The sequence below is a fragment of the Paramacrobiotus metropolitanus genome, unplaced genomic scaffold, assembly GCF_019649055.1.
Source record: "Paramacrobiotus metropolitanus isolate TYO unplaced genomic scaffold, Prichtersi_v1.0 Parri_scaffold0000029, whole genome shotgun sequence".
NCBI lineage: Eukaryota > Metazoa > Tardigrada > Eutardigrada > Parachela > Macrobiotidae > Paramacrobiotus > Paramacrobiotus metropolitanus.
The window spans coordinates 968450-988575 of NW_026570249.1; the positions used below are offsets into that span (position 1 = coordinate 968450).

General features: G+C 41.5%; 4 protein-coding genes across 5 annotated transcripts; 2 read left to right on the forward strand and 2 right to left on the reverse strand.

Annotated features, from left to right (window-relative positions):
• Window positions 1-1891: 1891 nt before the first annotated feature.
• Window positions 1892-11349, forward strand: LOC129588460 (oviduct-specific glycoprotein-like). Its single transcript, XM_055482667.1, has 15 exons — window positions 1892-2456; window positions 4625-4895; window positions 5170-5377; window positions 5755-5925; window positions 6895-7016; window positions 7326-7383; window positions 7450-7510; window positions 8354-8396; window positions 8658-8742; window positions 8885-8958; window positions 9158-9273; window positions 9518-9570; window positions 9944-9996; window positions 10087-10429; window positions 10642-11349. The coding sequence occupies exons 1-15, from the start codon at window positions 2101-2103 to the stop codon at window positions 11199-11201; spliced, it is 2574 nt and encodes an 857-aa protein (XP_055338642.1). The 5' UTR covers window positions 1892-2100; the 3' UTR covers window positions 11202-11349.
• Window positions 11350-11403: 54 nt separating this feature from the next.
• LOC129588463 (dehydrogenase/reductase SDR family member 12-like) lies at window positions 11404-14829 on the reverse strand. Its single transcript, XM_055482670.1, has 4 exons — window positions 14360-14829; window positions 14172-14247; window positions 13396-13792; window positions 11404-12009 (listed from the first exon to the last, which is right to left on the reverse strand). Exons 1-4 carry the CDS (start codon window positions 14496-14498, stop codon window positions 11635-11637), a joined length of 987 nt encoding a protein of 328 aa, XP_055338645.1. The 5' UTR covers window positions 14499-14829; the 3' UTR covers window positions 11404-11634.
• Window positions 14830-14994: 165 nt separating this feature from the next.
• Window positions 14995-17338, forward strand: LOC129588465 (suppressor of cytokine signaling 7-like). The gene is made up of 3 exons (XM_055482672.1): window positions 14995-15478; window positions 15768-15901; window positions 16557-17338. Exons 1-3 carry the CDS (start codon window positions 15334-15336, stop codon window positions 17052-17054), a joined length of 777 nt encoding a protein of 258 aa, XP_055338647.1. The 5' UTR covers window positions 14995-15333; the 3' UTR covers window positions 17055-17338.
• On the reverse strand, window positions 17292-19624 carry LOC129588462 (cation channel sperm-associated protein 3-like). Of its 2 annotated transcripts, XM_055482669.1 has the most exons (3): window positions 19517-19624; window positions 18686-19261; window positions 17292-18132 (listed from the first exon to the last, which is right to left on the reverse strand). In XM_055482669.1, the coding sequence occupies exons 2-3, from the start codon at window positions 19084-19086 to the stop codon at window positions 17379-17381; spliced, it is 1155 nt and encodes a 384-aa protein (XP_055338644.1). In that variant the 5' UTR covers window positions 19087-19261; window positions 19517-19624; the 3' UTR covers window positions 17292-17378. The 2 variants fall into 2 exon arrangements, with proteins under 2 accessions (XP_055338644.1, XP_055338643.1); XM_055482668.1 differs by lacking the exon at window positions 19517-19624 and having other exon boundaries at window positions 18686-19486.
• Window positions 19625-20126: the final 502 nt, after the last annotated feature.

The window sequence follows — 20126 nt, forward strand, 5'->3', positions numbered from 1 at the left end:
TCATGGAAAAAAACACTACAGATTCTTACGTCTTCGACTCTTCTTACGGTGACTTTCAAGTACTTACTTCATGGTACTGCACTAACAAGTATAGATATTAACTCGCAACATAGTAGTGATAGTATTCTGTACTTGCTATGTACAGCAAACTTTGCAGTACTTGTGGTAGGTATTTTCGTTGAGAAATTGTGGGTTAAGTGAGTAGGTTTCCATAAGTATTAATAATGTAAAAATTTATAACTAAAATATACAATTAAATTTCAATTAAAAATTTAAATAATTCCCCGTGCACGCAGTCAACGCCCGTGTAGGAATCCCGTGCCCGCAGCCAACACCCGTTCCCAAACTCCGTGCACGCAGCCAACACCCGTGCGGACCCAAAAATATCACCCGTGCAGCCATAATGATATAAAAAACATTTGGAGAAGATGCTGATGTACGTATATACGTACGTTACGTAATCTGTTCATAATATATTTGTAGGTCATCCGAACTCTATGGTAGATGTCCAAATTAATGGAAAACTTTATCGCAGCGCTCACAGTTCTCTATACTCGAAACGCAATCGCGAAAGGAAGCATATTCGTGTATTTTTTCTCCTTGTCATCATTGTCATGCTGTGCTGGCTGCCAAACAGTCTGCGTTTTTTATTTACGTACATTAATCCTTTGCTATACAGCAGTGGTTATGGTCTTGCCGGCACCATATTACAATATTCCTCGGGCATATTCAACTGTCTGGTTTTTCATCTATCTACGCCGGAATTCCGTCGTTTCTGGAATTGTCGTCGTGCAGTTTAATTTGCTTTGGTTACAACCGAAGAACTCTTTTGCAATAAAAAGCTACGTTCTGTACAGTTTTTAGTGCATGTGCTCTGTACATATGCATGCAAGAGAAACGAATATAATCCCGTCTTCCAAGTTTGTTTTTGGGTAACAAAGTGAACCACGCGCGTATGTACAGAGTACAGATCTTCTGTATGTAAAGTAACAAGATTTAGTATGTTCAATCTTACGTGGCGCGGCACTGCGGCACAGAAGGGCCTGCAGAAAAACAGCGCGTTATTACACATACTGTACTGTATTCCAGTTCCAGATAATCGTACCGCAGGCACCTGCTGCCGAAATTTGCTACTCGTGCAATATACGATCTTCTGGTCGTCTCGCGGTTCGTCAAGTGGCGCGCTAAGGACAACAGTACGGCTGATCAAACGTTTGTGGTTTTCTAAAGCCCGTTGTTCCAGATTAACAAAAGAAAATACGCACTACTACTCGCTTTAACAACAGACTGTTCAATCCTCATGCGCATACCTAATTGTAAATCATACCCGACATATTATACGAGTACAACCGCGAAGAAATCTGTACAAACTACAAAGTAAGGCATCATTTGCACCGCTTGCAAGGCATTTCGCCGGCTGCAAACTGTGTGCCGGTGAGATCGACCATAGCGCTCAATTTTGCTGTTCTGTAGGTGTATTAGGTAAAAGATATAAAAACGCACCTTTTATTGCATAAAAAACTTTCTGTTGTAAGCTCGTTTTATCAACTATGCAAAACACATTAACGATTGCATATTCCGTATTATGCAGAATACCAAAGACACTGAATAACCGGTTACCAAACCTATCCGAACGATTATGTAACCATGGCGGTCTTGAACTCGTTACAATTCACGCGATTGTATAAATTATGGAGCTACCGTTACGTTTCTTACTCATCATAAATCGTCCACAACTAATGATGCCGACAATCAGCCGACTTTAAACCAATGGGTAGAAAATTTATGCATACAGCCTTTAAGCGGCTAATTATAAAGCCACCAGGGCATTGTTACATAAAATAAAAATTCTCACCAACGGAAAACGAACTGTAACACTGAGTGTGCAGGTCGGGTATTGTGGCACATTCTAAAGTTTCTATACCGATTAAGCAGGCACAAATGCGGTTCGTTCGCCAGTGCTCAGCGCAGTCGTAATCGCTAAAACAAGAACCGAAAAATATATCACGGTCAACGTAATTTTTAAATTTCATTGATCGATCCGATAGACGCTTGGTCGATGTAATACTAATATCATTTGGTCACACGAGATTTTACAATATGGATAACGCTGTGATTGTCACCGTGTTGACGGCAGTGATATGGGCTGGCTGTGCATCGGGACAGACCATCTTTGATTTGCTGAAACCGCAGCCCAATGGGGCGCAGGTCATGGCGCTGCTAAAAAGCGGCGCTATGGCCAATGCGCCCAAACTGATCGCCATTCCCGACAACGCCACCTATGATTGCCGGGCGGAACAACAAGCGGGATATTATGCGGATGAGAATTACGAGTGTCAGGTGTTTTACCGGTGTGAACGCGATGGGAAGACCAGTAAATTTCTGTGTGCGTCACCGACGGTGTTCAATCAGATCACGCTGGTGTGTGATTACTGGTACAACGTGGACTGCCAAAAGTAAGGGAGCTTTTTTAAGTACATATTTCGAGTTGCTGTGCACGTTAACAGTCAGAAACATTTGCAGCTGTAAAACCGCAATTACTAAGCGCAAAAGCTGTTAGCGTCTTCAGAGTGATCGTGAGTTTTAGTGCTCTTTTTTTATTAAGTACGAGTATCTTTGTATGCACTAAGCGCATCTAGCGTCATTAACTATAAAGTGACAAGTGCTCGTAAATTTCCTGATCAAAGTTTATTGGATGATTCGGAGCAGTAGCGAAAGCAGTAGAGCCCTGCGCGAGCGCTAAATGCTTGCTTCACGCTCGCTCGCGGTAGTTTAACTTTCGCAAATTTTTTCTCAGCTCGCTCGTGCTAGCTCGTTTGCTCGCTCGCTCGGCTCGTTTCGGCATGTCTCACTGCTCAGATCGCTCGGCTCGTAAACCGAATCAGTTTTTCTGCTCATTTAACTCGGAAGCAAACTAATAAAAAATTACTGCATTTTTAATTTTTAAATTTTCATTCAGATAAAGTAGTCTTTACCAACGCAGGTATTTTTGTCATGTGGGCATAGCAAGTTTTGTCAGTTTTCAGATCCTGAATTTATCCCATTTTATCGGTTTCGATAACTAAGATGCTCTACAGTCGAAACTCTGACTGGCAGACGCAAGGGTATTATTGATTTATACGGAAACAAACCCCGCTCGGTGCAGACCAACGAGCAACAGCGTATTGAGATGGGGCAAAACTAATGGGTACTTTTTGTAGAGATTGTTCAAGGCCGCGATTTTCGGTTAGGTATACATTGACCGATGCTGCAGAGTGACTAGTAGCGTCACCAAGTATGTGGCAGATTTTGCAAGTAGTGCAGTTTTTCAAGGGCCGTAAAAAAAGTACTGCTCAGCTCGCTCGCCCTCCCAGAGCGCCGCTCGCTCGGCTCACTCGTTGGTCAATAACCAACAACTCGGCTCGGCTCGGCTCGTGAAAAAACTGACAATACAGACAGTTGTTCGCTCATTCGGCTCGTGAGCGGCGAGCACTCGCGAGCCGAGCCGAGGCTCGGCGCTCGCGCAGGGCTCTAGAAAGCAGTTTATTGATCTGCCGAAATTATTGTGATACGTATCTAGTCGCGTCTTTGTGTGTGGCTGCACATAAAATCATGCGTAAAAAACAAGCTTTCATCTTGTTCGTTGTTTTGAGAGACAGACAGTATTTTGCTACAGAACTGTTTGGCGGCAATTCAACAACACAAACTGAGATGCTGTGCTGCAGTCAGTATATATAAAATCTGCTGGTATGAAGCGTTAGATCTCTTAAAGTTTTCAAAAATTCAAGACGGTGAGCCGAGGCTTCAGCATATGTGTCGTGATTATTATGTGATATTCGCATTTGTATTTACTACTTGCATTAGCTCTTTAGTGTTGCACCGTTTCGAGGCTCCTCGTTTTTCGGCATTACGTCAGATAATTAGTCTGATAATTGATACATGGGATGCCGATGGCAGTACCGTATTACACAGCTCATATTGTAATTATAAGCTGCAGAATCGGTATTGCCTAATTTTACGATTAAATGCGGTAAATATACCAGTGCAATAAATTGTAAAAACGTTGAGTTTTCGCGAAATATCAGCTGAATGTTGCTAATTATGTGATAGTGTAGATAGTAGAGCGTCAACTTTGTAAAAATTTATTCCCGGTATCCTATTCTGAAATTTCAGTCGAACAATACCTTGCGCCGCGCTGAACTGATTATCACACCCTTTTCAAAAACTACTAACAAATTACTAAACAAATCACTAAAGTCTTGACAACTCAGTATATAATAAACTCATTAACATCTTGCTACAAGTTACAACATAACAGAAATCGCGATTTTCGACATTGATTAATTCAAAGCAATACAAACACCTGCAAAACTTGCGACGACTTCTCAGACAGCCTAATTACGTATATGCTGTGTAACGGCAGCCAAATTCATAACAGCTAGCTAAATCGAATACGCGCGCAAGTGATTCAAAATGTACTGCATAGAGAATTTCGAATATCCTATAATCCTCGGGCACCAGAGAAGCTGGAAAGTAAGTAGTTACTACCTACAAAAAAAATGGTATAATAAATGCAGTATATTGCTATAATGTGAATAACAAAAAATTAAATATGTTTTGAATGTTACTGCTCCTTCGGTCATAGGTGGGTGGCGCTGCGAAATTTTGCCAATTCGCGGCTATATCTTGATACCAGCGAGCAGCTGTTTGAAAATGCTCCTGAAGACTACGAGTTGCCAAATTTTGGCAACCCGGCGTTTCCTAATTTGCCCTATGTCAATCGGACAAGTCAGCCGTGGAAGATAAAGAAGGTTGTTACTGCGCCGCCCCATCGCAATTCCAGAACACCTTATGTTTTCGGTTTCACCAAAGTTCCACCTAAGCCGGCCGTTTACACAAAGGCACCAACTGAACCGGTACGGACGACTTATGAAGTGCCGCATTATTTGCAGCAAGTGTATTAGTCGAACCTTAGTGTGTATAGCTCCAAAATTTCAATTTCATGCTATGTATTTACAGTAGTGGCTTCGACAATATATTTTACTATATTGTGTGTGCGGCCGAAAACGCTTAGATTTAAGAGACCATCGCTTTTGTGATTCTTCCTCTGTATTTTATGCATCGGAAATGCGAAAATTGACACATTTACAAACGTGCAGATGCGTATGCTCTTCTCCGATTTTTATAAAGGTGACAACAACTCGGTTGCCGACCACTACATCGTACTACGAGCCGTCTGATACAACAGAACCAACCCATACTTACGAAGCCGATACCACAGAAGCGCCGAAAGGAGTCACGAGCGGTGGAGATGTGGAAGAGTCAACCCTACTTTGCACAACGTGCACAAGTGGACCACTTCTTGTGGAATCCTCCACCGCTTCCGGTAACGGAAAAGGTATGGTCATTTTTTATATATACGCTAGGCTAGTGAAACAATGAAACTGACTGGCACTGGAAAGTTGTCTGCAGTGCTAGTCTGTTAATTCTAGAGTGCATTTGCATTTGTAGTACTCGGTTCGTACGTGTACCTAGCAAAATTACCGCGCAATTTCACTATTATTATGCGAAACACATATCTCTCAACAATAGCAATGGTAACCTTGGAGTTCGTAAACGCTAAAATCTACCAGCATAATTGAAAACGTATGATCTGTGATGGTAGTATTCGGGCTCAGTATTATTAGTTTTCTCGAACAACTGCTCTAACAAGAAAAGCGATGATTTTCAAGGTTCTGTATTGCAACTTTAAACTGTCATTTTACTTACTTACAGCTGCAACAACAGCATCCTCTCATGTGTCCACGGAATTACTCCCTAACGAAGTAACAGACGTTGCCACTGTGCCAACACCAACTAAAACGCCGGTAACTAAGCTAAAAGGCACCAAAGCGCCACGACCACCACGACCGGCCAAAGGCTTAAATATATCTTTAGGCGCAGGAGGTATGTACGTATCTGTCGTTGAATACTTTTTCTGCTGATGTGTTCGAAAAGATATTGTTATATTACACCAAAAACTGGAATAGGTACATTCGGCATTTTATAAGCGCATTCTGGTCGAACAGTTTAAAAACTAACAATCTCCTTTATTCCATTTATATGATATTACGTAGAGAACGGTAAACATAAAAGTGTCACACCGGCGTAATACTTTTTATGATACCGTAATTCGTCACGATTTATTAAAACTTGCATCGTGCAAGCTTGATCGACTGAAAGCATTGCCTTTACTAAAACTATCAAGCTTTCCAACTGTTTTGACTGTACTTTACTGTAAATATATTTTGATTTCGTTAAAACCGCTGCAACGCAAATTTTTATACTTATAACATTTTGGAGCAACAATCCAAAGTTTACTGCAAAACTAACGAATTTTTGGTGCACATTTTCGTATACGATGGTGACAACGCCTCATAACGTAAATCATTTCTACAATAATCAGCGTAGTACAAATTTTATTAGGGCAATTAAAGGCATTATTAGGCTAAAACGTATATTTTTCTCTGATGATTCGCGGATTAAGTGTAACGGTTAATGCCGTTGGCTACAATTCGCAGTAAAATCGCCGACCATGATTATCAGACATTGATACACCAGATAGTTACGATTCTGTATAAAAATACGGATCGTTCATCATTTTCTACTTATACACAATGCGCTGATGAAGATCCTACACTTAGAATAAACGTTCTTTTTGTTGTAGCATTTATTAAAATCAGTATTACTGTCCAAGCTGATGCATGCGACATAGCTGAAAGCTTTATTTTACGGTTGCATAATAACAATACATAATTATATTAAAATATATTTAGCCTTACACAATGCAAGCTCTGAAAATGCAAACTTATGCGGGAGCGGGAATTATATTTTGTTGTTTGATAAATGGCTTGATGGCGGCATCCCAACGTTTAGATGTGGTGACCTGTATCTACAGTTCCTGGGCAGCTACTCGCCGACCAATTGGAAGGATGGCCGGTAATGATATTCCCGTGGATGACTGCACTCATATTGTCTACACTTACACCAGTATTTATGTAAGTATGTGTGATTGGTTTTAATTTTAATTGCTATGATTGGTTCCTATATGCATCTGGAAAAAGTACGTACCCATAAATTATTTATACTGCATACATAAAATTGTGTAAGAACCCTAGCTCTTCTTCATTCCGTTATGTGATGCAGTTCATATCCGAACAGTCAGTTTATGTTGCAAAAAGATGGCTAGCTTTCCACTGGAAAGAAAGATAATACGATAAAAGTTACCCATAAAACGCAATTTTGTTGTACCTATATAGGTTTATAATATGTCATGTACCGCTCCTTTATCGTGTTGAATTTTGCAGGAAAACAAAATTTTTACACTACAGCCGGCGCTGGATGATAAAGAGAACGAAGGAATGGGTATGGAGTACTACGGCGTATTGAATCTGCGGCATGTGGGAAAACAGGACCTAATTTTTATTTTAGGCAATATTGCCAAATTTGCTGGACTGAAGGAGAAAAATCCCAACTTGAAGGCTCTTATTGGGTACGTACAGGATAACAAACTCAGCATGCGCGCACCGATGCATTAAAATTATAATACGCTATACGAGAATAGTTGTAAAATTAATGTTCTTTAAAGTAAGCAAGCAGGACTTTTCTAGAGTTTTGTTTACTTGGCAATTAAAACGTCGTTAACTGACAGCAGCGGCGATGTGCAAAAACGCGCAGAGCATTAATCACAAGGTCACAGACTAACATGGGAGATGGCTGTGGTAGCGATAAGTTACAGTGGCAGACACCGTGGTATCAGCATTTCTGCTCATTCTATTTAGAACATCGGGCTACTGAAGCCGTTCGACTGCAGTTTATAAACATACTGAGAGAAGATGACCCTTTTTATTAGCAGAAAAACGATACAATTAGTTAATTGTTCGATTAAGAAATATCTGTTTTGATGTGTCACGACTGTCGGTAATGTCTCATCAACGGTCATCGATATTTCCGAAAGATTTGTTCACCAGTCAATCACCTGCAATCCGCATCCGTTCACCATTAATTACTTAACTACCTGCGTAGACGCAAGCTGTAAAGCCATTATTATTTTAAATTAAACTAATCTTTTATTTCGATCCTCAGAATTCTCACGGCTCCCGCTTTAAAATTAGGTTAGAAAGTGGAACCAAAGTAGCCTTAGCGCCGGCATCAAGCGGTTTTATGTGTACCACCCAAACACGCTTGTCTCGTCTCTCTCCAAACCTTTTTAGCCTAAAAGCTTAAAAAGATCCTTTATTGGCTTGCCCAGCACACTAAGGGCTTCGCAAAGAACACGATATAAATCTGTTATTAACCTATAAAATTTGCATTTATCTTGGATACTGTTGTCCAGGGTTGGTGGATGGAATTCTGGAGGATGGATTTTTAGCACAACGGTAATTTTATGTTGGAGTTCATTACTCCCACAACATGTACTGCATTAGTTTAGCTTAAATTTTTCCAAGTGTCTAATTTGGTCACGTGTCTGTACGCCGCTAACACCGGTAAAGGTTGCGCTTAATTAGCTGTGTAGATACCGCGGTGTTTGCATTGTACGGACGTCTCAACGATACTATGCATATCGTATAGATTTAGGTGCAGTTACCAATTCAGATGTTGTTGAAGAGAAGCGAGTATACAAATTTCTTGTCTTTCAGTTCTCATCCCCGGAAGGTCGCAGGGTATTTATTCAGAGTGTTATCGAATTCTGCCATAACAACGATCTAGATGGAATTTGGATTGGTATGATTTTAATTTGCAAAAAACATGAGTGGCATAAACATATATACCACTTAACTTCATACAATTTTTAACTGTTGTCTGAACACATAACCCGCTATCCAAAAATTTCCGGTGCAATACTCAAGTATTTGCTTTGATGCAGATTGGCTGACACCCGGTGTCGAAGTCAGAGGAGGTGCGACTGGAGATTATGAAAATTTTGCCTTGTTGCTTACGGTACACGCATTAATGCACCTAGTCCCTCGATTCAAACTAGTTTTTAATTTCATAAATCCAAAAAATTATTGTACCGGGTGTACACAACTAACACGTATGCTAACCTACAGATATTATATGCAGGCGTTAAAAATAATGTACCACTACAATAATTACTTGTAAATTTTGAAATTTCACCAATCGCAGTTTTATCTTACAGGAAATGCGCGACACGTTTGATGCGGTACCCAGCGGTGAGGCAAAACTTTTCATCGGCGTGACCGTGGCAGCCATGCCCGGATATCTTCACAATTACAACGCCGAAGTGCTTGATAAGTAAGCAATGACGGAATCAGGAAATAAAATTAATCTTGACGGGTTTATTAGGTATCTCCATGCACTTTATCTACTCCTTATATTCGGTTCCAGCGGTGTTTTATCAACCTACGCAAATGTTAGCGCATACGAGTAGTTTTAAATTCTTAAATAATTCTGGCTTTTCAGAAGTGGCATCCTGGATCAAACAATATACGAGTAGTTTTGGAGATGCATGATAATCTCTTTATTTCTCGTTTTCTAGGACCGCCGATCTCGTATATCTCATAGCTTATGATCTCGCCGGATACTGGAACGGTACGTGTACATAAACTGATTAACTGGAAAAATGATCATGACGACACTGTAGATCTAGAGCGTATAGTTGGATAATGCAAAAATCGTGCGCAAGATACGGCATTACGATACATATTGACAGAAAGAGAGTTTAGTAGCGCCACGAATAATACCAGAACAGCGCTCATTAATATTGTACGTAGCTTACCGCTGCTTATTTTACTACATGTCGTAAGACTGATAAAAATGGTAGAAGAAACGATATACTTCGTACAGAATTAATTGTAACTGTAGTACTTGTTGTAATCACGTTTTTCCTTCTTGGTTTGTGTTATTGCACAGTACTAATACTATTTTGAAATGGGATCAAATTAAACCTCGTTTTACTTTTCAGGCACAATCATGCACCCCTCACCGCTTTTCAATGAGGAAGAAAAAGCTAGTGCGGTAAGTCATACCATACATTGCATACAGCATATATGCATGAAGCTTCATAATGATCGCTCCTGCCGGTTTAACAAGATTTTTTCCTGACAGGATAACGGTGTTCAAATGTGGATCGATGCCGGCATCGCTCCCGCAAAACTCGTTCTCGGCATTCCCACCTTTGCTCGTACATACAAGATGCCACCCAATGTCCAGCCGAATCAAGGCTACGCAGGTAATTTCAGCGGCGACGGTATCCGGGGAGCGGTCAGTCAAGCGCCCGGCTTCCTGTATTATGCCGAAGTGTGTTCGCGGCTGCAAGCTGGCGGTTACACCATTGTCCGCGATCCCTTCATGAAAGTTCCCTATGCGTACAGCGCCGACCAAATCATTATGTACGAGGACGAAATCAGCGTGCGGGGAAAGGTCGACTATGCTAAAAAATCCGGACTCGGTAAGACGTTCCACAGTGAATAAAAAGGTCTTTCTAATTTTAACACCCTCGTACACAAATTTATATAGATTTTGTTGTTTATACAGTAAATAAATTTTACTTAACACAAATTTTGCAATATTTAATAAAATTAAGCAGACAGAAATACAATTTCTTTCAAAAAAAGGCGTTTGACGGCAAAAAATTATAAGCTACGTTTGCGATTTATCTAGCCGGCGTTTATATGTTCACTATCGACGAGGACGACCCGAAAGGCTTCTGCGGTGAACCGTTCCCGCTGACCCGTGCTGCCGCTTCCGCTGCCGGTTTGGATAAATCCACCGTCATCACCCCGGCAAAGCCTAAGACCGCCCAACGCTGCGTCTCCTCGGAGAAATCCTGCAAAGACCAGGCCGCCTGCATCGTTTTCCCCTCCATGACCTTTGCCAACGAGAGCTCCGATCTGTGGTGCGGCGCCGGCGTCGTCTGCCAGGATCCTATCAGTATCGTCGAGTGCCCAATCAGTGATAAAATTATGACCGCTACCAAAGATCCCTTTATTTCCAAATCACCCATCTACATCGGCAAAGCGTCCAAATCCGCCACGGCGGTCAAATGCCGGCCCAATCTCCCGGTGACCACGGCGGGAGAAAATGTCTCGTATCTTTGCGTACAAGACGGTATGCTGGGAAAAAGTGTACAGGAATACACTTGTCCCGATAATACCAAATTTACTGCGTTATATCTCAAGTGTGTTGTTAGCGGGAATGTGGCTATGCCTGAGCAATCGTAAATCAGTTTGTTAATTTAAGTTTTTAATTTAAACTGTCTTTCTACAACGGAACAGCGCAGCGCGTGGGTTCAACTGAAAAAAAAAACAACTATTTACATCTGCCGGTGTTGTGATCTCCTAGTTCGTAAAACCTGCAAAGACTTCCAATAAACGATGAACAAAAAGTCGAAAAAAGCCTTCAGCAGTCACAATTGTCCCCGAATCGAAATTAGATTTATTTAATCAATAAATTTTCAAATACTGCCTAACAGGACATGCAGGGTCAATATTCTTAGTCAAGTAAAAAGAAATAAAAAGCCGTCAATTCATACGCAAATTGTGCGAGCAAAAAAGCAATCAGGTAAGTAAATTCGTAGAGGAATCAAGAAAACTGGAGGCAACGTACCAATCAGCAGACTAAATCACTATGACAAAGCATCAATTGAGCGTCAAATTAAGTGGCCTCAGTAATGCCTTTTGTTCGCAACGCCTGCATGGTAAAGTCTGCCAGCATAGTCATTAGCTGCGCATCTTCTTCCGGTGCACTGTGCGTCCAGGCCAACGGCAAGTGTTTGGACACTGACTGCCGATCAAAGTAGAATCCCCCATTAACAATTCCGGAATGGCTACGCGGCACGGTGGACAACCAGATGGCGGTGTCGGCGCCTTCCGCCGGTTTTCGTAGTTTGTTCTTCATCATTTGATAGAAGGTTGGCAGAGAACGTTCCACTCCCGGGGTATCCACCCAGCCGGGATGCATCGAAGTGAAAAGCACTTTGGGATGCTTCAGAGCAAACTGCTCCATCATGATGACCTCCTGACGTTTTTGCTATAAGAAACAAACGTCAGTGACTTACCTAAATATTAAAGCAGAAATTCCGTAAATAATACAAGTGCCCTGTAATCTTTATTTTGATGCGCCCACCCAAAAACGCTTCTGCTAGTCAGTCACTACAACTTGACGAAAATGACAAAGACGGGTGGATAGAAAAGATCCAAATTACTCATGGTACTTCTAGACCGAATTCAACGATTACAGATAAGTGCGGCAAAGGCTCTAATGTAACACATCAAAGGCACCCATAACTTAACTAAGAGAATATTCAGTTAAACTGCTTCAAAACGATTTTCTTAGCTGCATACTTTGGGAAAGTTGAAACCTTTAAGCCACGATAAAATTCTTGAATCCAAGGCGCGGTATTGGCAGCACGAAAGTGGAAGCTGCAGCGGAATTGGCCATCCAGGTCAAAAATGCAACGGCTTGGCTTGCACAGAACACTCTTTGCATCAACGAAAAAAAGTGCAAATTCATGTACATCTGTACTGAATCAAAGAACAGCCAAACTTCCCCAGTGCTTACGATCAATGGCCACCAAATGGATGAAGAAAAGTGCGTGAAGTATCTTGGTGTCTACATCGATCGCAACCTAAAGTGGAGCAATCACTTTGATCACATACTGCGGAAAGTCAACTACGGTATCGCAATGATAAACCGCGCGAAAGACGGCCTGGACATGCCTCAGCGTAGGAGCCTTTACCATGCCTGTGTGCAGCCACATCTTGACTACGCGTCGGATACGTGGTCTCCGGCATCTTCGGCTTTACGTGGCAAACTGGACAGGGCACAGCGGAAAGCACTGCGGGCGATTTCTGATTACAAGGAGCGGGTTACACCCGAGCTGTATCAGAAACTGCGCATCCTGCCGGTGTACGACCGTTGGAAGCAGTCTGAAGCGGTGTGGCTGTACAAGATCTACAACCACGAAGCGTACCATCCACCGTCGTATATGGTCGAGATGATTAATTTCACGGATATGGGAGCGCGTTACAACCTACGGAATCCGACGAGAATTGCCGCAAGAGCGAAAATGAAGATCGGAGAAGGCACGCTGGCCATGCGGCTGAAGGACATCTTTGAGCGCATTAAGAAAGTCAACATGCAGATACTTAGTGTTGATGGCATCGGTTTTTTCAAATTTGCTCTCCGAACTGTAGATCTGTTTTGAAGTTATTCACTGTTGAAGTCTTTTTTTTAGCGACCAGACGTTGAAGTCCTGCTAAGCGGGTTGTCTGCTCTTGGTGGAATAATAATAATAATTATCATTAAATCTTCCACTAAACTTTAGGTAATCAGTTTTGAAAAACTAGAGTTCTTTTGCAACGTAACCGCAGAAAATAGAAAAAAAATTGGAGAGAAATGGCAAATGCACCGTACCTGCGCGTACGCTCGTGTTCCATTAAATCCCTTGTTGATACTCTGAATATCCTCCAAATCCAACTTCTCATTGTACATTCCGCCGCTGCTCATGGTGATGACGCGCGCATCCGCACTCTGCTCCAGCAGTGGCAGTAATTCGCGCGTGAGGACGTACGGTCCGAGCGAGTTGGTGGCGAAACTGACGTCGAATTTTTCCTTGGAGTTAATCTGCTCGTCCAACAGTACGCCGGCATTGTTAATCAACACATCCAGCTTGCCGATGACTTTTTTGAAACGCTCCGTGAATTCAAGGATGGCCGACATTTCGCTCATGTTAACCACGTGCTCGGTGACTTGTGCCGATCCGTTCAGCTGGCGAAGATGCCGTCCAGTTTCGGCACATTTATCTGGATTTCTACACAAAATAATTTTCAACCAATACGTACACATTAGGGTAAACTTACGATATCAGTCCCAAAAATTTCTAATCAAACCAACTTCGTCGTTAGATCAAACAAGCGGCAAAACCATGGTACAAAAATTAAAAACAAACTCGGCAAAGCTGAATCAGAAATCAAAAAAGCTTAAACAAAATCATAATTATAAAAATCAAAATTTAACTTAAAAATAGGTTCATTTACAGTTAAAAACAACATATAAAAAAAGCAAGAAATTACAGTCATTAAAAAACCTGTAAACTGCATCAGGAATGTAAGACGTCAACAAAAAAATTCAAAATTCAAAATTCAAATTCAAATTTCAAATTCAAATTTCAATGCAGGTTCATTTTTTACCTGCACACAATATGCACGTTCCCTCCGCGACGCACTAGTTCTTCAGCAATAGCCCGGCCAATACCGCTGTTGGCACCTAAAATACGAAAACGGCTTACATTTTTTATCTGGAACAGGAAAATGGTGGAATGCAACAGGCGGTTTTCGGTACGAGTGTTCACTACGCTCTCTCAGTCTCTGTGACTTACCAGTGATGATAAACACACGGTTATCGCAGGCGACCGTCATCTCTTCATCGTGGAAATTTGCTCGAGCTCGTTCAAATCCGCCTTTCGTGAACTGCCACATTCCCTTCACGGAGAAAACTGAACCACGAAACCAACTCATTTCTCAAGCGGTCCACAAGAACAAAATTTAAGAATCAATCCTGTTATTCGCGTGTTTCAAGCCAACAATACGTCAACAACTCAAAAAAATCACAACGTTCGATCGAGATTTCTTCGGGAACTTCGAAGTAACCAAAATCAAAAATTCCAGTCACCCAAAACAAAATTCAAGTTCAAGTTCAGCGTGATACACACAGAGATGAAGATACAACTGAAGAAATTTCCGTAAGTCTTATTTAAACGAGGAAACCCACAACATTTCGGGAAAATCTTCGGTTCAAAATCCAAAATCTATGCAAATCAGCTGTTGAATCGTCGTCGACTGCTGCTTGTCGGTTTTCCCACGATCACACTGCAAAAATGTAGCGTAGCGGGCAGCAGAGTGGCCACGGTTACTTCCGGCCCCTGGTAGGCCATACAATGACCCTGTCTGTACATTCGCGCGCTACGCCCACCACCAGGTTTTGCTAACTCACTTGTTTCGTAATTCGTTCACGATCGAATCCGCGTTGCGTGTGATTTTGTTTGGGCTCGTCTGTCGTAAATTCATGTTTCCCTTGTTTTTCTCTTTTCATCCAGCTTTGCTTTTTTTAAATCCGTTTTTAACAATCATTTTCCATTGTTCTTTAGATGATCGTTTTATTTTTGAAGTTTTGTTATGAATCCAGCGATCTATCGACTGGCAGCTTGGCCAGTCGATCTGACAGATTCCAGTAAAGCGTGAATCGACGTGAGCGATGGCTTGATTTATTCTTATCCTTCTGGGCAGAAAACCCTGGAGTTTCTTCGTACTGTCTGCAGAACAAGGCAATCTCACGGCCCAGCATTCCGTAGACATGGCTGCTCGATCTCTGCGTAAAGCACTCCGGAAATTTTTTGGTCTGCGGAAGACCAGTTCTGAGCCTCGTCTCAACCAGATCGTGGATGCACAGCCACGGATGAATGGCAGCCACACTCTGCTTTCTCGAGGTCGGAGCGTGGGTAGGTGACATAATAACACAGCGATTCAACCGTTCCATCGTTAATTTTTTGATTTTACATTACATACTGGCATCATGTACTGATATTTTAAAATTTCTATTCAAAGTTCCGCTGTTTTACTGGTAATATTATGAATACCCTGCTGATTAAATTCATAATATATCAAATTACTGCATGATTAATGCAAATTGAATATTGATATTTGAAATAATCACCGAAGTTGTTTATTTGTTCAAAAGTTTACCTTCTATCTTTGATGAGGAAATTTACATGAGGAAATTTTTTTCAGGTATCGGGCAGCATAATAACGATATCGCCGATGCGTATCTGCCATCAGTAATTCCCGACGAGAACTTGGTTCCGGAAATTGCGGAGCACCTGCAGAAATTGAATGCTGCCCGCAGCATTCGTCTCGCACAAGAGGTAGGTGCTGAGCCCGGTCGTAATTGTGATTTTTATTATTTTCATTGATTTTCTGAATTTTCGTTTATTATTTCAGTTTTATTTGATGTTGTTTCTGAGTTTACGGGATGATGATTTTGGAAAATGCTTTTTTGTAAAAAAAATCTCAGTTAGCTATTTCGTGGAAGTCGTTGAGGCTCTTTAGCAGATTTTTGGTGAGTCAAAGTCGTTTACGGCGTTTCTGCATAATCGATGGAGTAGAGCCCAGTCAAGCAGTGTGTTAAGTGTAAAGGCGTCAATTCCGCGATGGAAATACCAAGCAAATTCGTAAAACGACAGGATGTGATGCCCACAGAACGCGCGAAGGCCAGTGTGGCGATATTTATCAGTTCCTTGAAGTTTGCACTACGGCAGTAGTCGTACTATCGTTGTCGATCAGAAATCTTTTTAATCCTACAAGTAGTGACGTGAAAGCAAAACATTTGCGGTTTTATAATCTAGATCTTGAGTTTTTTTAGAATAATAAAAAACTGTCTTGAAATAAATTCGAATTAGGAATCAGTTTTGCTGTTTAGGTGGTTTAATTTAAATTTGTTGTAACGATTTTTTGCTGTTTAGGTGGTTTAATTTAAATTTGTTGTAACGATCTAATGTGGTTTTTTTTTTGTTTTTGCAGTCACTATGGTACTGGGGTCCCATTAATGCCGCCGTCGCGGAGACCGTTCTAGAGAATGAAGTGGACGGGACATTTCTAGTGCGTGATAGTACGGATGAGAATTTTCTCTTCAGTCTTTCCTGTAAATACGACGGCAAAGTGGGCCACGTCCGTATCGAATACTCCAAGGGTTCCTTTATGTTCCGCAAAATCCACCACTACAAATCCGACAACATCAAGGATTTCATCGAGAATGCCGTGGATCATTCCCGCACCGGGAAAATGCAGTTTATGACCCGGCCGCGGCCCGGTGTGGACGCCACTCAGATTCTGCTGCTGTATCCGCTGTCGCGGCGTCGGACGGTGCAGTCGCTGCAGCATTTGTGTCGCTACACCATTATGCAGAATATCAAGGATCGTGACGGTGTCGTCGTTCTGCCCATACCGTTGGGATTGAAGAAATACTTACGACAACCGCAATATTTTGTCGAATTTGATCGGAATGGACCTCCGGTCTAGCTAGAAGGGTATTTTATGTTGTGTAGAAATGGTTGTTTGACCAAACTGTAATGTCACAGTATGGTGAGGGCGTGTTTTTATCTTTGTACTGTTTTGAAATTTTCCATTCCATTTGAGTACTGCTTGGGGCTTCTTCGCGGTGAGATTGTTTTTACCCGATTCTAGTTTTTGATTTTTTTAACCCGCATTCGTTACGTAATTTTATAACGTTCTAGCTTTTAAGATTTCCCGTTTACTTTTCTGTTTTCGTTTCATTGTACAAGATGAAAATAAATACAAGTTATTCGTGCAATTTCAGTTTGTCGTGTAATTTATCCAGGTAGTTTATTCCTTTTTGGAAGGTTCTGTGAATGTTTGATTCATCAGTTTCTGTTCAACGACTAATCCCAATAGATTCCCCATCTCCCGGTACAGATTCCGCTGTATATACGTCTCATTATCGATCAGGTCCAGCACACTGACAAACTGCTGGACAAACAGGAGATTCAGACTGGTATCCCCGCACAACACCCGTTCCTCCGGTTTCTCCGCATGCTGCAACAGTCCCTCCACGGATTTCAGCAGCTGTTCATAGTTAGCGAATTTCGCGCGCCGATCCTGCTCCAAAAACAACCGGAAGCTGACGGCCTCTTCCTTCTGTTTCTGATTCATGGCGATTGTCTTGTCGGCGACGATCTGTTTGCGCTGCGCCCGGTCGGCGTCGATGTAGGCCTGCGTGGCGTCGGTGAGGTTGACGATGACGATGGAGACGAAGACGTTGGTGAAGATGTATGAGCCGATGAAGGTGAAGATGACGCAGAACCAGCGGGCGCTCGGCTGGCTGTCAATGTCCGCTTCGATCTCCGTCCAGTTGTCGGTGGTGACGAGGGTCACCAGCGCCAGCATGGACTGACCCAAACTGGCGAATTTGTCCGAATAGGGCGCGTACAGGTAGAAGGCCATGACGCCGAAGATGAACATGATGAGGAAGAGGACGACCATCAGGTTGAGCATGTACTCGCGGATGGTGGTCATCAGCGCGGTGACGATGACCTGTAGGCTCTGGATGAAGGAGATGGTCCGCAGTACACGCAGTAACCTTTAACACAACGATTCTGGCTTAGTGAAAAAATACAGAATATAAAACGCGCAATGCATTCACTGCTACAAGAGCAGAATATCACAAACATCTGAAACCATCCGTATGGAAAAGCGTAAACATTTAATCAGTTATTTCGGTTTACCGTATTATCTATCCTAATAAATTATAGTTATACGTTGCACAAGTTTTGTAAAGTTCATTTTGAAACATTACTAAAAAATGCGCTAAGTTAACTTACTATGTTATTAGATTATTTGCTGGATAAAAAATTAATGTTTAAAGTATTCAGAATATTTCATTTACGGAGAAAATTGATAGGTTTTCGTTAATTTTTTATACGAATACTTCAAAGTCGAAGTTCACAATGTAAACTACGAGGGTTGGTAGTTATGTTCGTACACAAATTAATTCAACAAAACTAATTCTTGAACGCAAAATACGAGAAACAATTTTTTGGTAGAAATATTTAGTAATTCTTTACGTGTTTTGGAATGGCAGCAATACTACTTTTTCGTAAATTAATGTTGTGTTCCTCATTATACGACCTTACCGTAAAATTCTAAGTACCTTCACGAAGCCAAACTGCGAGGAGTTTTGCGATGACGCCGACACGGTCACCGCGAAGTCCACCCATGTGAAAATCAGCACAATGAAGTCAAATAAATTAAACCCGTTCTTCCAGTATCCCGTGGGATCCACATAAATTTTTACAAAAAACTCGATAGTATACACAGCTAGAAAGATATCATTAAGCACTTTAATGGCCAGCAGCGTCCAACTGTCCAGGTTGTCTGTCGTCTCAATGGCCAGGACGATGGCGTTGACGGCAATGGTGAGTATCACCGCACCGTTGAAGGACCAGTGATGTGTCCATTGCAGCATGTGCCCATGCAGACGCGAGCGCAGCTTGATGGGCTCGTTGTCCGCGGAGGTATCCATTGTTGCGGTCATGGTGACCTTTGGGCGGATGTCACTCCAGATTTCCAGTTACAATACACTATGGTTCTGATTTATTCATGAAAAACTTGATATTATTCTAACTTTGCAAGCATGTTCAGATCGAAACAGATTGCTTCGCTTTGCTGCTTGAAAATTTCCGAACTGCATTCGTTAAGGACTCTGCATTCTATATTGATATGCACAATTATGTGTAATTAGTTTTGCTCTTAAAATTCTCCTTCCGCTGTAAAATTCACAGAAGTAATATATAAATAAGTCTTCTAAGTCTTGTACATATTGAGCAATTAAATAAGCTTATTCATACATGTCTCATGACATTAAGACATTTCACAAGGCAAAGGCACACTGCGAAGTTTACAGTGTAATCTGCAAAAATATTGTTGATTTAATTGTAAATACCTTACTGTTACAGAATCCTTACTGTTACAGAATTATTTGCGAGTGGCTTTTGCGTAAGTGGGTAAGAGCTTTGTTTAGGCCGCTTCGTTTGTAGTTAAATCGAGCTGCCGTCGTTAAATTCGAAAAGTCTTTCGGATTTTGTTGAAAAATACGTTACAAGTTGCGTTTGACATCGCACCATCGTTTATCGACATCCGTATATTTTGCAGCTGGGCAGTTCGGATTTTATCGACTTCCGTCGCTACGATTACCGTGGTAACAGCTTCTTACCGTATTGCAGCGCTTGGTTAAGTATGAGCATTTATTTATCATAATAATTATGGGGTACAAACCGTTACAAATTAAAATGACATTGTTTTCTGTATGCTGTACGTACTATTTAACGATAAGTACTTACTTTAATTTTGTACCGGAAATCTCTTTGATAGTTTTTTTTACCGGCATAACTACTCGTACAAGGACAAGGTAGAGCCATGGTAGACAGTTCAATCTGTCAAATCTACCCAAGCATTTTTGTAAATACTACGTAACTCTACGCCGAGAGCATCGAACAAAAATCTATCAACAGTGATTAGTGAATGACGTTCGTCCCTAACCTTTGTAATCGAAAGGGCAGTACAAATAAATTTTTA